Below are 16,700 nucleotides of genomic sequence, written 5' to 3'. Positions count from 1 at the left end.
ATTTGTGTATTCTGAGTAGCCTTGGCCATTGTCCCATAGGTCAGAAAGAATGATTTAATCACGATAGTGATTGTTATTCTCTATAAAGGATGAGGAATACATTGTCATGACAAGGGGTCACTGAGCTTGGTTGTCTGATGTGGCCATAAGAGATTTTAAAACATCCACATTTTTTCCTACACACGCACACACACACGCGTGCGTGCACACACACACACACACACACTATATGTCTTTCTTTCCCTCTGCAGAAATACTCAGAATTGTATTGAAAACATAAATCATGGCAGTGTCTCCTAGCTTGAGACCCTCTTAGTAAAATGGACAAGTATGTAGCGTGGGCAAACACTTTTTTCTTGGGTGTGTCTCTCCACTGGACAAAGGAAGGTGGGCTGGGTTCATATCGCCTATACCTGAAACGTCTCACCTTGGAGTTGCTCTCAAAGGTGGGTTGTATCTTGTCCATGGCTGTGTCGAGGATGTGTATGAGCCCGTTGGAAGCAATGATGTTCCCCTCTACAATTTTTACCTTCTTTTTGCCTTTATGAAGTTCAAGCTTTATTTGATTGTCCTAAAATACCAAAGAAAGATAAAATAAAGTTAATATGGCATTCTGGAAGGGGCAAGCACTGGACTAGAAGTCAAAACTCCCGAATCCCTGGGATCTGTCACAGACTGCCTATGAGATTTTGGATAAGTCATGTGACTTAACATGAAGATGAAGGTGTCTGCTTGGTTGACCTCACAAGGTTTTCATTAAGGCTGAATGAGATGGCATGTGAAATCACCCATGACCTTGACACGTGACAAGTGCACAGGTCTTATGATGCCCTCCTCAGGTAACCTGCCAGCTTTGGAGGACTGAAGCTACTCAGTTCCCTGGGATGTCTCACTGGGTTTCGTGATACACAGAGAAGGCACTGCTACAGGGTTGTTGAATTAATAACTGAAGCTAATCACCTTTTCCACCCATGTGGCTCCTTCAAGTTCCAGACTTAATAAATGTCTGCTGAATTAATGAGTAAACATATGTCTGTCCCTGTGAGAAAGAAAGCCATATCTTCATATCTGTCATACATCCCTCCGTCTATCCCGCCATCTATCTGTCTGTGTGTCTTCCATCCACCCATCACACCGCTCTGTCCACCCACGCTCACACCCGCAGAACAGTTACTGCTGGGGGCGTTGGAGCCGGGCTGACTCACGCTTGAATGCGGATTGGCGCTTACTGTGTGACCTGTCCACTTTCCCCTAGGGAAAACAGGGGCTGTGACCGGGCCTCTTCCACAGGGACGCTGCCTTTCCCCTGACACAGATCCAGGTGTAGCCCTGTACTTCGCATGGGCAGGACACTCAGTGATCTATACCTACCAGTATTAGGTAAAGTGCACTAGCAGCCATAGCCTGCATACCCACACGCTGTTGATTAATCACTTGTTCTCCACAAAGTGGCGTCACAGAAAAAGTTATTGTGTTTGTTTAAAAACCCGCAGTACTAAAGGCTCCAGGAGAGACAGACACTAACTTCAGGACCTAAAACAAACACAGTCTGCGTCCTTCTGTAAGAGGATGGCTGACTGCTGGTGGGCTCTGTACTGGGGCTTCCGGGCACCAGGGTTAGAGTAGCTCATCTTCCTGCTGGGGTGGGGACGGCGATGGCGGCCTTGAAAACTGCATCAAGCCAGCCTAACCCCCGACACTGTGCAGCCCTCATTAGGAACCACCCACCCCTCCCTGCAGCTCTGGTGGTGTTTCCTGCTTCATTCCACACGGAAGGTATTTGATAAACGAGGGATAAGGAGAGAAGTTCTTTATAACCGTCCACCAACCCAGATACACACAGCAAGGGGCTTCTGGCGCTGGCTTGGTGGGCAGTTGGTCCCCGCAGGAAACTCAGCGAAGTCCTTACCTTGTCCCGATTGAAGATCCTCCCTGGGGCCCCAGTCAGGGTGTAGAAGGTGTCGGTGCTGTTCATTTGCTCCGTGTCCATCGGCCCGGCAATGATGTGAAGTTGCACAAAGTTCCGAGCAGCCGTAGGATCCTTCAGCAGCTCTTCGACCTGTGGGACAAGTGCTTTCTAGATATAAACCTCTGCCTTAGGCAGAGGCGCCAAAGCCAGAGCCCACCGAGGTGCACTGTTCCTCTCTTTCCCAGTACAGCCACCTGGGAGGGGCCTCAAAGAGCGTGGGAGCCTGGAGAGGAGACGCTCTTGAGTCTTCGGAGGCTGCGGCGATTGACAGACAGTCACCGTACCTAGAGGGTCAGTCAGGTGGTAGTGGGTGCTGAGGACTCTACCTCAAGCCCAGGAGGACGGGCAGGGAACACTGAAGATTTGAGAAAAAAGCAGCGAGTGTGGGCTGATGATGCTTCTGAGCCGTAACGCTTCTGAAATCTACATTGCCACTGGTACACATTCAGCCATCACTGAGCGAGCGCCTCGCTGACTCTGCGCAAACTTTACGTTCTCAACCAGAGCTGCTTTCCTCCTCCCCAGTGGGAAAGACGCCAGGTCATCTGATGGTCACCCACAGACCCCTCATCCAGACAGATGAGCGGCCGTGGGCATAGCAGGGCGAGCGACCCTGGACCTCACTGTGTTTTGATTTAATGTGGCAAAAATTATTATCACTACACACCTTGGATTAAGATAGCCCAGTTGTGCACCCAGCAGCAAGTCCATTTTCACACTAACCAGGCAGGACTGCTTCATTGCTGTTACCGCAATAGGACACTGCTACTGACACAAGTTTAATTCCTACTGTGTGACTTCATCTCAAACACCAGCTGCTCACGCTGAAGAGTAAATTTTTCCTTTTGTTTCCTTTAACACTGGTACAATTTATGACAGTTTTAAGGAAACAAATACCTAGCTAATGCATTCATTTTATTCTTCCTTTGGGACATGAGGACTTTACACTCATATGAATGTTATTTATCACATGACCATGTGTTAAGAGCCTGCAAGGGTCACCCTTGGGTGGGAAGTAGGAGCCAGAGGGCTTCTAGAACGCTGGTAATGGACTTGCCAGTTACATGAGTACCTCCACCCTGGGAAAATTCATTTAGTTGGACATGTATGACTTGTGTACTGTCCATAAGGCTATTTCACTCAGACGTTTATCCAGGGCTGCATTCTTCATTCATATATGGAAGGTGAGAGAGTTGATTTCCTAGCAGTAAAGAGTACAACACTGACCACTGGAGACAAGGAGGGTGGAGGGAAGTAGGGCTAAAGAAAGATCGGATAATGGATTCCAAAATATGGGGAGGGACTAAACTGCATGGTGAATGTTTATATTAAAAACAATTCATTATAGTAGAAGACACATTGCCATTAATGCGCCGTAAAAGCCTTCCCTATGCTTCAGACACATTTATCCCAGCATGCTTGCCTCTCTGCAGCAGTTCTTGGAGGTCCTCTCTCCTGAGTGTCTTTAGCGTTGTGACTCCTTGATGTCCTGTATCAGTACAAACATGTTTACCTTTCCCGGTTATCCTGACTTTGGGGAAGAACCAGAAGTCACAGGGCGTCCGAGCTGGTGAATAAGGTGGATGAGGGCACACCGCCATGCAGTTATGAGCCTGCCTTTCTGTTGGGTGGTGCTTGGCAGTAGCACCCACACCGTATTCTTGATCACACCTTGTAAAGACATTCACGAAAGAGGCCTTCCAGGGCTGCTTCAGAAAGTGGCAAGAATGGCGGGATGAGCTGTCTGAAGTGGGGGGTATTCTGAGGGAGAATCAATGGCCATGTGTCTTACTGTAATAACTTTAATGTAGACATCCACCATATATTTTGAACGCAACTCATACAGTTAGGTAGGAGAATAGGTTCTAGTGTTCTACAGCACAGTAAGTTGGCTATAGTATAATTTTCAATATATTATATAAAGAAGTAGAAGGGAGGAATTTGTTGGAGGGGGTGGAAATGCTAATTACCCTGATTTGATCCTCACACATTGTGTACATGTATCAAAGTATCACACTGTACCCCATACATATGTACAATTAGTATGTACTGATTACAAACAGAAAGAGTTTATCGGAAACTCACCAGTCACATCATCACAGGTTCAGCTTTAACAGAAGTTTCCCACTTTGAGTAAAGGAGGGTATTGTGCGTGAGGCTTTCACAGGAGCCCTCGGTGAAGGGGTTTCAAATACTCACGTTGAATGCTGTTGGCTCGCTTTCCGAGGGCAGCAGCAAGGTGAACGGTCCCAGGGTACTTAGTTGCCAGGCATACACTTTATCTGAGCAGTCGAGATATGCAGAGAAAGGAAACACCGGCAGGTCAGAGGTGCGTGAGGAGTGCGGCTGCGCAGAGGGCTGTGGGTCAGGACAGGTCCGCCTACGCCCTTCTCCTGTCCGCTTGCTGCTCTCGGGCCCTGTGTCCACTGAGAAGCTCCCTAAGGGTGCGAGGCACCGTGAAGAGCTGGCCCTGCGCATCTGCAGCACCGTCTGCAAGGTTGCCTTCCCCCAGCCTTGGCTTCACAGCTTCCCTGGATGAACAGGTCATGCATGACAAACGGGTCATACACAACAAGTTCCCCCGAAGCAGCAGGTCCCCGTCGCTAAATGAATCTGGCTTTCTGAGCTGCTGCCATCTCCGGAGCAAAGCCGTAGCCCTCTGTTCCGTCCAGGACACACTCAGAAGAGCCCCTCACTAGACTCACGCTCTGCTGTTACCATCTTAAAACGCTTAGTATTTGAACAAAGCACCTGACATTTGCATTTTGCCCCAGACTCTGCAGATTCTGCTGCCGGCCTGCATCCCTCTTTCCCCGGGGCGGCTGGAGCATCAGACCAGACTCTGTTCTCAGGCAGAAGGCGGCATGGACCAGCACTTGGTACCAGGGAAAGTGAAATGTCAACAGGACCCTGTCCAGGGGGAATGTCTGGGGTCCGGTCTGCAAAGGACTCTCTAGCGTGCTGTCTGCTGCCCTCTGGTGTTCTGAAAGGGAGGCTGTGAGGAGCCGGCCTGATATCCCCACGTCCGTGTTGCCCTGGAAACTCGTCACTCCCTGGGGATGACTTGGGCACAAGGGCCATGAATCAAGGGCGCACATGCAGATGTACGCAGAGAGCACAGCAGGGACCAGGCAGGATAGTTACCTCCTCACTTGTGTTCCTTCTGCAAAATCATTTTCAGCAGCTGATGAATTCAAATAGAAATGCGGGGATAGTAAGGCCTTTGTTGACTGCTTGTGATTTTTTGTGGACTTGCCACGTGGATTTTTGGTTGGAAGTCTTGTCCAGAGCCTGCTCTTCTCTCACCCGTGTGTCCCTCCCCAGAAGGGTGGATCCCAGCAGACCACCCTGCCCAGCCTTCCCTGCCTCTTGCAGGCACCCTGGCCCAAGAGGCGGCTGCCCCGGGGAGGAGGCTATGTCCACACGCACGTCGTCTGTGTCCCTACCCAGCAGCGAGATGAATGACGTCAGCTTTCCTTGCCATTTCCCCCGGGGCACGGTGTTGAGTTCTTGGAGTCGCTCCATGATGTTCCCATAGCACTTGAAGCCGTCACCCACGTAACCGTTCTGGCAGGTGCATCTGCAGGGGGGAAGGGGCACAAGCTCAGCGGCTGACAGCCACTGAATGTTGGGACCGCAGAGTGCAGTGCCTCATTTATTTTACATAGATTTTTTTCTTTTGAGACAGGGTCTTGCTATGTAGCCCGGGCTGCCCTCAGACTTGAGGAGCTCCTCATGTCTCAGACTCCTAAGTGCTGGGCTTACAGGTATGTGGCACCATGCCTGCCTCCAAAGCCTCATTTCATGGACCAGGGAAACAATGCCCAGAAGAGAGTAGGAACAAAGCTACGAGCAAGAGTTTAAGTGCAGCGCTTAAGATTCAGGGGTGACGGAAATATCCCATGAATATTTAAATAAAAAAAAAACTATTACAGTAGACGACACCCTGCTACTGCTCACTCTCAAATCCCCACTTCACTTCAGACACACTCGTCCATGGTTCATGGCAATTCTGGAATCCCTCTCTCCTGAGCGTCTTTATGAGGTGTGACCCAAAGTCTGTGTCAGCTATTCCTCAGGCAGAGGACTACTATCTAGACTATACAGTGGTGTCTTGGTTCATGAAAGTTTGTTTGTGAAAAATTTGGTTTGCAAACAAAAGCGTCTGGCAAACTTTGTTTTCTTTTGCAAACTCTATATTGGGTGACAAACATGGCTGTGGCCATCCTTCGTGTGCAAATGCTAACAGGGCCATATTTTCCAAAATTGTGAAATAAATGAAGTTTGAGAATAGAGATGCCACTGTATAAGGAACTCAAAAACTTAGATTCCATGGATAAAAGACCCATTGTGAAACAAACAAACACTTCTCTGAAGAAGTACAAATGACCCATAAATACATGAAGAAAGGCTCAGCATTTCTGGCTGTTAGAGAAATGTAAATTACAACAACATGGAGATTCCGTCTTATCCCAGAGAGGATGGGCATCACCAAGGAATCAGATAACACCAAACGCTAGCGAGGCGGCAGGGGAAAGGACTCCTTTTACACTGGTGGTGGGACTGTAACCAGTACAATCACTATGGGGATCATTATGGAGATGCCTCAGAAAGTGAAATCAGCCTAGCTATTCCTCTCCCAGGCATCTTCCCAAAAGGGTTAAAAACATCATATTATGGTGCTTCATGCAAACCTATGTTTCCAGCTGCACAACTCATCATAGCTAAACACTGGGAGAAGCCTACATGTCCATCAACAGATGAATGGTTGAAGAAAATGTGGTATTTCCACATAATAGAGTAACGCTCTGCCATAAAGAAGGATAAACCTGAGCGATCTGTAGGAAAAAGGACGCACCTTGAGACCATGATGTCAAGATAAATAAATCAGACACGCAAGTTTCAGTATCACGTGGTTTCTCTCATATGAGAAACCCAAAGTATAAATAAAGAGCAAAATAAAAGGTAGATAACAGCAAGTAGGGAGACAGAGCTTTCTCAGATGGGAGGGGGATCGAGAGATGGAGGGCGGAGAGGAAAGAGGAAGAAAGAAGGAATGAGGATATACTGTCCATGGGCCAGCGCCACGCAAGGGCCGTAAACATTGTGCACCGCACACAGTGCTAATAAAGAAAAGAATCTTAAAAATAAATTCAAAAAACATAAAAAATCAGACAAAAAAACATAGTGAATGCTGCTGCCACGCCATGTCAAAGAAGAGCAGGATCCTAAAAACACGATGCTCACCCATCTTGTTCACTGGATCTGCACTGTTCAACCTTTGGGTTGTCACCAAAGTGAGCATGACCACGAGGAAGAAATGTTTTAAATTGATTCAGGGCACTGAGGCAGCCGCAACAGAGCAAGCAAAGACACTCGTGAAAGAGGACTTCCAGAACTGCTTCAGAAAGTGCCAAGAACAGGATGAGCGTGTTCAAAGCAAAGGGTAGGATTTTGAGGGGGAGATTAATTAGTTGGCCTTCCAGAGAAGGTTAGTTAATGAGTTACCCCCATCTATCAACACTGGATGTCTTTGTATGCTCTTGGGTTCAGTCTTTCTCAAAGTGTGGTCAAGAGACCCTGCACAGACAATCACTTGGCATATTTGCTATGGATCTAGGGCCCACAGCAGAGCCCTGAATTGAAGTAAGCTACCCAAGCCAGGCTGCAGGACAGAGGAGATGCAGGACTACTGATGGCTTAGAATTCCCTTCCCCTGCTCTCTCCTAGTCGCATCTGTCCACTGCTCCTTCCCTTGGGAAGCCTTCTTTGATCGCCCTTACATAAATCAGCAACCCTTTTGTACACTCTTTCGTGGTACCAGGTCCTTCTTCTCTGTAGCTGCAATCGCAGATCTATCTGGTTATGTCATTTATGTCTGCTTCCCTATCTAGCTTTGGAAAAGGAAAGGCCTGTGTGTGTATTTGCTCCAGGTTGTAACCCCAGGATGTAGCCCATGGCTAGGTGGGTACTTTGTTAGCAGTTGTATGATATGATAAGTAGGCATTGCATTAAATAGATAGTGTACAGGATGAGTTTTAATATATAAGCAGTGAAATCAGATATAAACAACGAAAACCTGAGAAATTTTATACAATAGCCTCATAAGAGACAAAGAGTCACAGATGGGTAAATGTGCAATCACCCTATCTCTAGGGGGAAAGTCCTGATTTATAGCATTTGCCATTTTCCATGGTTTGCCTTCCTATGTTGGCCAATTTCAAACTATGAATACGATGCCAATGGGCTTGTAAAATCCCTGAAGATTTGGCACCCAGCTCGTGTGACTCAGTAAGCCCAGGCTGTTACAAGCCACTGGGACCTGGAAGAGCAGGTGATAGCTGGCTGACACTGACGGAGTTTGCAGGGAGGTGACACTCACCAGGATCCTAGAGCTGAGGAGGAACCGAACACTGGCCAGGGGAACAACATGCCAGGCACCAGAGTTAGGGGAAGCCAGAGTGTTGTGACAATGTAGTAGTTTTGTTGTGGCCACGCTGTGCCATGGGCTGGCTCACGTGTGGGAGTACTCTGAAGGGTAACTTCACTCTCTTTGGTCCAGCTGTGTTTCTAAATACGGTCCTGTGGCCAACAGGTTGGTTGTCACCAAGCTGCAGGACAAACCTGGGTTATGGCATGGGCCTCCTGACTGGTCTCGCTGCCCCATGATTCACACTTACATCTATGGGTGCCGCCTAGGCAGGGGCCTGCTGGGTCCTCTTCCCGCCTCTACCACCAATTCCGGCAGCACGAACTTTCAAGCCACGTTGTGTTGTTATGGTTGGGGTGTCTTTCTTAGGTCGAGTGCCCCTACCACGAATGCTTGCGGCCCTCTCCTGGTGGCTCATGTGTCACCTGCTCTGGTGGCCTCTCTGACCTCCTGACTCTTCCCTGCTGGTAGAGCTCTGCCCGAGCACCCTGTCCACACTTCCCTTCCAGAACTTTCCCCCAGAATCACAATTTTGCCGCTTGCTCCCAACAGACCTTGGGCAATCAATGTCTGGGGGCCATTTTGGTTGTGGACCTCTGCCACCCAGTCAGGTGAGGGCAGAAATGCTGTGTGTGGGCCAGGCCCATGAGACCTGGGACTGTCCTGCTGAAAATGTCTGTGAGGCTGAGGTGGAGAAGCCAGGTTAGAAGGAATCATGAAAGTAGATCTAATCCTAAGACAATACATGTTTAATACAATCAAATAACCATTGCCAACTACAGTGTCCACTTCCTCTCCAGTAAGGAGTGCCATGCTAGAGCACAGAGGGAGAGGACGACTAACTCTGGGAAGTGGTCGAGAACTAGCCCTGTTCTGAATTCCGTGAGTTTCACTGGAAGACACCGTTAACAAGAAATCTTCGCTAGCCACACAATTTATTTCCCCGTAAAAGTTCTTTCGGTTGTTATGAAGGCAGTAGTCTGTTTTGTGTAAAGTGAGGATGATCTTTAATGCCTTTAGTGCTGAAAGGAATGCATGAGGACATAAATAATTTTATGTTTTGTTTCACATCTCAGTCTAAAGCCTAAGACTTTATGAGACTGTTTTCTGACTTAAATAGTCTGTCCTAGGGCTATGCACATTCACAGCCTGGAGTCTTTTCTAAGCTATTTTTTTAATGAGGAGTCCTGCTGTCCTAAGGTTTTAAAAACACCTATAAGCCACTTGCACCATATAAATTATGGGTTGGAGAGAAGTGTTGCTAAATGCAGAATGAGATTTAGTGTAACAGAATGTCCCGGAATCTCAGTGCAGCTGCTTCCTTCATTCCTGCACTAGTTCAGTCCATTCCTTCACTGACTAATTTGTTCCTTAAACAAATACTTATTTCACTGTTTTAATCAGTGACAGTTATTAAGATGAGTAAGACACAGACCCCAAAGGACTTTGAATTCTAGCTGGGGATCAAGAACAGTAATGAGGATACTTGCTAGCACTTACTAATAGCTTCTGTGTCCAGTATCCTTACACTGTCTCACTATAGCCTCTTAACACAACAACTCCCAAGGTGGGTCCCATTATCTATACCATCTTGGATGAGGAGATTGAGGCACAGAGAGAGTAAACATCTCACTCAAGACCACGCAGCCTCTGAGGGCCACAGTGGAGCTCCTAATACCATACTGTGTGCTGACCATGGTTTGTGCTCTGAACGCTGGGCCAGGAGCCCGGGTAGGGGCACTGGAGGACAGCAGAGGAGGCCTACAGGAAGAGATCAGTCAAGGTGAATGTTATGGTTTGTGTCTGCATGTCCCCCCAAATCCTCATGCAATCATGGGGTGGGCTTCTAGGATCTGTGATTGACTCATAGTTCAATGCTGGGATTATGGGTGTGAGCGCTACACTCACCCTGGGGTGAATAGTTTGCATACAGTATAAGGGAGGGAAAGAGGCTGCTTGTGCTGCTCCTCCTTTTTGCTCTTGTTGCTTTTGCTCTTTTCTGCCACCATGAACTGTTGCCCTCTGCCATGTGCCATGCTGTCTTGGAGCCAGCCAACTACAGACTGAAACCTCCACAAACTGTCAGCTAAATAATCCTTTCCTTCCTTGATTCTGGGTGTCAGGTATTTTGTCTTAGCAATGAGAGAAAAGTAACTGAGACAGTGAGCATTGGAGGATCATGTTGGCTGGACTCAGAGGAGGCAGGTGTGCAGGGAGAGGATGATCTAAGTAGAAGGAAGGGCAGGCATGGGGCCCCAACTCGGGACTGTCATGATACACTTGAAGAGCAGCACAGTGGGCTCAGTGTTGGTGTCCCCCTTAAATTCACTTGTTGAAATTCAAAGTCTCAGTCTGCTATCAGGAGCTGGGAGGTGATTAGGTCACGAAGATGGGGCCCTCATGCATGGGATTGGTGCCCTTCCGAAAGAGACCCCAGAGCGCCCTCTGGCCCTCTCACCACCATGTGACAATACAGTGAACACGAAGGTGGTAGTCTACAGCCTGGGAAGGTCCTCACCAGAAACTAGCCATGCTGAACCCTGATCTCGGACTCCCAGGTGCCAGAACTATACTAGTGTTACACAAACACCGAGAACAATCAATGTCAACAACCTACAGTCTAAAAGTCACTGTTGTTTACAGCATTTTTGTGCAGTTGGAATGTAAGCTTGCCCAACCTGGGCCTGTTTTCTTTTCAGTTTAATGAAATAAGAGAGTTGCTGTCTCCTCTTCTGCCCCTTCTTTCCTCTCTGCACTCATGAGGGAAATAACAAAGTGCAATTGTACCAGGCAGGAAGCTAGCTGAGCTTCTCAGGGACCATCACAATGGAGCTCGGTGTTCAAAAGCAGCTGATGGGCATGGGCTGGTAAGCTCTGCCGGGGGTGTACTGTTGGTCTCCCAGTGAGCTATCTGGTTTAGGAGAGTTTAGACTTGTCCAAGCTCCCCCTGGTGGTGAGTGGTGCAGACCACGCTTGACCTCGTTCTAGACTGGGTGGTTGTCTGTGACTACCACAGAACGATTGTGTAGGTCTTGCAGAAGTGCTCACCCCGTGGAAGAGGGATGAGAAACATAGAAATTTATCCTAGGTGAGTTCAATTACCTGAGGACCTGTGACTGCCCATTTTGTCAGTCTAACTCAGACTTTTTACTCAGCCTCTTTCCCGGAAAAGAGAGTCAATTGATTTAATTACGTATTTGGGGGAGAAGCTTGTAGCACGCATATCCCTAAAACTCATTGCCAGTTCTACCAGCATAGTGTTAGCATGCAGCTGATGCTACGCTGACACTCCAGTTTCACTGTTAGATTTTTATCTCCTCCAGCACTAAGGAAAGAATTGACTTCAGGTAGTCTATGCGAAATTTCTCTGAGGATGGTAAAATAATACAGACCCTGGCTTGTTTAGTCATTTGCGTCTCTAGAATGTATGATCGAGGAACAGCTTTGCCCACACACTCACAGGCATGTGTTGGGACCCGCGGGCCTGTCTACACGGCTGGAGTGTGTTGGAATAGGCACCTGCGTGCACGGGATGATCTCTGTGTGACCTGTTCTGCTCGGGGGTTGAAGCATAACCTCTCACTTAATCCTTGTCACAGCCACGGTGGAAGGGAGAATTCTCCCCTATTTTATGTACGGAAAGGCATCAGTCCTGAGAGGCCATGTGGTGGGGCTGGGGTGTTTGCCCAGGGATTCTGATTCCCAAGCTCTTCCCACTCCACCCATGACAAGGGTAGAGCTGCTCATGAGTGTGGAGAGAAAGTGATGGCCAGAAAGCCTATTGGGCAAATCTGCACACAGAAGACCCAGTGATCAAGGTGGGACCCTCACAGCAGCCGGAGCAGGGGCTGCGGGAAGCACAGAACAGCTAAATAACTGCAGGGCTTGGTGCTGCCCTGATGCTGAGCTCCCAGTGGTACCATGAGACCCGCAAGACTCTGGTGGCAAGAAATGACTTGGAGCAGAGATAGAAAACAGCCTGGAGACCACGCACCTGCACCCCAGCCTCAGTTCAGCCACTACTCACAGCACCACGTGGCTGCCTCGCTGTCCCCACAGAGGCTTCACTCCCTTACGCACACTCAGCACTGCGGAGAGCAAACTCACCACTGTGCTCATTTACACACAGAAAAACTGAGGTCAGAGAGACGGAGCCACTTGCCCAAGGTCAGGCATCTGGCAGGGACCAGGCCAACACCCCTGTTTCATCTTCAAACTCAAATTCTGCACTCTCCTATCACATAAGCGTCCCGTGGAAGCATTTTTACACGAACATTCTCCCTCACAGCCAACCCCTCTTCAGCAACCTGGAAACACCTCTGGACAGCTTCACTGTCTCTGGTGTCACTGCACACTGCTAACAAGCAGTATTTCACGAGTGAGGAAGCAGGCACGGACGTTAGCGGTCAAGCTCCTGTAATCTCAGCAGCTAAGTGTTTGTGTTTTCCCAGGCACAGTGGTTTCCTTCTGTTCTGAGCACTCATACCAAGAATCAGGTAGGCTTTTGGGCATGGTGGCACATGTTTGTAATTCCAGCACTCACGGGGCTGAGGCAGGAGGGTTGCTGCAAGTGCACGCCAGCCTGGGCTGCATAGTGAGTTCAAGGCCAGCCTGCACTACAAAACAAGACTTTGTCTCAAGAGACCAAAACCAACCAACCAACCAACCAAACAAAAATCAAGGCAAGTCAGGGGTTCAGAGGGCCCTGATAGTCTTTACAAAGGAAATAAGTGCTCAGTGATTCACAATGATTAAACAGAAGGCCTTCAGGATCCACGAGGCTCCCCACTCTCTCTATGAGGGTTGGGGTGGATTTGAAGCTGGACGAGACACGATTCCTCCCCTTCCAGGAGCTCGCAGCACTGACCGGCCAGCACTTTCGCCACTTGCAAAGGTGGAGCCAGGACAGAGAACACTTACTTGGTCTGGCCTGGTGCGATCATGGTGCAGTTTGCATTCCTGTGACATGGGTTCTTAGACTTGCAGATATTGGTCATGCTGCAGCCGAACCCAGGCACGAAGTTGTGGTAATGCTCCTTACACTCACAGTGAGACTTTGGAAGCCAAGAAAAGAAAAACAAAGAGGATCCTAGTGAGTCACTGTGTTGGGCTGGAACCCAGGACATTCTGCACACCAGGCAGGTACTTTCCCTCTGAAGCCTCAGCCACGTTATAATTCGGCCATAAAAGCTGACTCCAAGTATGTCTGAGCTATACACTTCAACTAAAATCTTGCCAAAGCATTCAGAAATGGAAATCATGATTGTGTACCTTACCTATTGGGGAGTTTACAGCCCTTATTTGTAAAATTTAGCATTTGAGCTTTTCTGTTTCCTAACCCTGGACCTCCCTGACTACCTACTTCTGATTTCAGACTATCTACAGGTGAGTAGAGACTGGTGTTCAGATGAAGGGTATGCTTCTCCTTCTCCTTCTCTTTCTCCTTCGCCTTCTCCTTCTTCTTCCTTGTAACACAGATGGAACCTAGGGCTTTGCACTGAGCTACATCCTCAGCTATTTTTAAATTTTTCTTATTTTGAAATATGATTTTGTCAAATTGCCCAGAAGGGGAGGCAAGAGATGCCAGGGGCACCAGTTTCCCTTTGGTGGCTTCGTCCTGCTCTGAGGCCTGTGTTCAGCTCACCTGCCCAGGCCAGTCGTACTTGCACACTGTAGACTGGGGCGGGCAGTTCCCGAAGTCAGTCTGGCAGGGGTCCACCGGAAGACACACGCGGCCGTCCCCGACATGGCCTTTTCCGCATGTGCAGTTGTACTGGTTTGGTCCTAGGTATGTGCAGCGTGCGCTAGGGTGGCAGGGTCGTTGCAAGCATGGGTTGATGGCTTCAGCAGCAGTGACAAAATGAGAGGCAGCGAGCATATGCAGGGACAGAGAAGGAGCACGGGTGAGAGTGAATTGTGGTCACAGCAACCAAAGCTACTTCCTCAAGAGAGGAAGAAACATTTCATTGCATCCCATCTGACACCCCCAGCCCCATCAGATTGACATCTGGCCTCCAGAAATTGTAGCTACAAGTATTCTGCTGTATAGTATTACACCACATGTTGAGTGAAATGAAGTAGTATGAAAGAAAACTAATGCTTGTAGAGTGTCTAATACACACGGGGACATGTTCTAAGCATTTGCCATACATTAATGAACTCAAGTACTGTGTATAATCATGGTATAAGGAAAAGATTCTGTTATTATGCCCACTTGGTGGAGGGAAAAACTGAGACAGGGCAGGTTATAGCTGCCCTGTGGTTAGTAAAAGAGAGACAGGGGACATGAACCCAGGGGGGTCTGGCTTCAGATTTCATCTTAACAAATGCACAGTATGGCTTCTCCTAAGGAGAATAAACACACAGAGAAAATTTAAAAAAGAAACACCAAATTTTATACTAATATTGATGAAGATGATGTAAAATGTATGAAAGTCAATATGTGTGCTTGGATTGTAGGAGGAGAGATTGTCCTTCATTGAGGATTGCTGTGGCATGATACGGTTTTTGCCTTGCACTGCTGGTCTATCTCACGTAGCTACATAGAGCAAAAGAGGAATGGTTAATATTACATGGTTGAGCTAATGTTAAGGAGGCTGTGAATTGTTTTGCTGTTAAAAAGCCTAAACAGCTCAGTGAAGAACCTGGCAAGATGGAAATTCTACTCACGTTCACAGTTTCGGCCATCGCCTTCATAGTTGGGGAGGCATCGGCATTCTAGCTTTGTTTCGTCCTTACTCACAGGTGAACATCTGGAATTTTCTGGGCAGAGCAAGGCCTCACATTCAGGGACAGCTGTACAGAAAGATCATTGAGGTATTTGAACCGATTGAATAACCAGTTCCCCAAACCTCCAAAATATAAGATTTCCTTTTATTAAAAAGCAATGCAGGTTCACTGCTATGATTTTAAAAGTATAGACTACATAAAGACTAAAAGTATTTTAATTCTCATATCTCAGTCCCAATCCCCAAAGAACCAATATGCACAATCAATATAATACCTTTATTTATAAACTTGTTTATATGATTATTTCACCAAAACTGAATCTTGTGAAAATACTTAGCAAACTGATTTTTAGTTTACCAACATATCACAGAAGTCTTTTTTTTTGGGTTTGGTTTTCTCTGGTACCGGGAATCAAACTCACAACATTGTGCTTGCCAGGCAGGCACTGCACTGCTGAACTAACCCTCCAGCCCCTATCACAGAAGTCTTTAAGGATCTGCTACTTTAACCTCTAAAAACTGCACAGTATTTTGTAACGTTAGTGTAACATAGAGGACTACAAAGCACTCTAAAGAGTCTGGTTAACAAGTTGGGCTGGGGTAGTGTCATGGATGTAGGTGGACAGTATGAGACTCTGGGATCAGAGATGAAGGATGGTTTATTACTCCCATGAAGAACAGGAAGCAGAGTATCAGGTTTTGACACTAGCTTTGCCAAGCCCAGTTTCCTCTAGGCAAAGCAAAGGGGGCCGGATTGACCTCTGCACAGGCAGTGGGTTTTGTTTCATGAGATGTTCTGTTTTTATTTTTCCAATGGATAATCCATTATTGAGGGGTCAGGCACATGCTTATTTGAGTTGGTAATGTTTTAATATAACGAATTATGGAAAATTAGCTAGTGAACATCCAAAAGAATTCTAAAGAATAAAGGAATGGCAGACATATAACCACCCCCTGGGAGGGTGCTGAGATAGGTACCTTCCTCCCTCTAAGACTGCGAGGTAGACGTCAGCAGGAAGGGCAGTCCTTGGTCATGTTGTGGGGGAGAAGGCGCTGAAGTTCTTTGTTTGGGAGAGTTGTTGGAAATCTGCTTGGTTGGGCACCAGAGAGGGTTGTCTACGTGCAGGTGCCCAGCCTCAGGACTCACTATGTACACGGAGCTGCTGGTCACTGGGTGCCAGTGGGAGTAGGAGCTAAGACGCCACCCCTCAGAAGTGCTGTGCACTTCCCCACGTGGCCTGGGCACCTCTCGACGGATTGAGTAGGGTGAAGGCAAGGTGGCCAGTTCTCCAGATGTGTGTGGGACTGAGGAGACAGCATGCAGAACAACATATCCCTGGGCTGAGGCACAGGTTTGTGCCATCTGGGGCTCCTGCCTATGCCACCACTGCCCGGATCAAGCCCTGGGCGGTGCTCAGTGGCCAAGTGCTGGGGGAAGATGAGCGCTGCAGGAACCTGGCTCTGGGAAAATAGAGTAGGGCAGAACAAATGGAGAAAAGCTGTTCTCCAAGACCCTGGTGCGTGAGCCAGACCAGAAACAACAAAACCCACCGTTCTGCAGCACCTTCTATGG

At 48.0% G+C, this 16,700-nt stretch overlaps 1 protein-coding gene across 2 annotated transcripts in view; it reads right to left on the bottom strand.

The window, feature by feature from the left end:
- Positions 1 to 16,700, bottom strand: part of Stab2 (stabilin 2) — a 140,066-nt gene that overhangs the window by 98,806 nt on the left and 24,560 nt on the right. For both annotated transcript variants that reach the window (XM_005374574.2, XM_005374575.2), the window contains exons 7-13: positions 15,069 to 15,194; positions 14,044 to 14,240; positions 13,320 to 13,453; positions 5,416 to 5,549; positions 4,169 to 4,251; positions 1,910 to 2,059; positions 428 to 571 (exon numbers count right to left, since the gene is read on the bottom strand). In XM_005374574.2, coding sequence (XP_005374631.1) covers positions 428 to 571; positions 1,910 to 2,059; positions 4,169 to 4,251; positions 5,416 to 5,549; positions 13,320 to 13,453; positions 14,044 to 14,240; positions 15,069 to 15,194 — 968 coding nt within the window. The remainder of the gene's footprint in view (positions 1 to 427; positions 572 to 1,909; positions 2,060 to 4,168; positions 4,252 to 5,415; positions 5,550 to 13,319; positions 13,454 to 14,043; positions 14,241 to 15,068; positions 15,195 to 16,700) is intronic.

Source organism: Chinchilla lanigera, unplaced genomic scaffold (genome assembly GCF_000276665.1).
Source record: "Chinchilla lanigera isolate Chin_1 unplaced genomic scaffold, ChiLan1.0 scaffold00004, whole genome shotgun sequence".
NCBI classification, from domain to species: Eukaryota; Metazoa; Chordata; class Mammalia; order Rodentia; family Chinchillidae; genus Chinchilla; species Chinchilla lanigera.
This window is presented reverse-complemented; position numbering and strand designations above follow the sequence as displayed.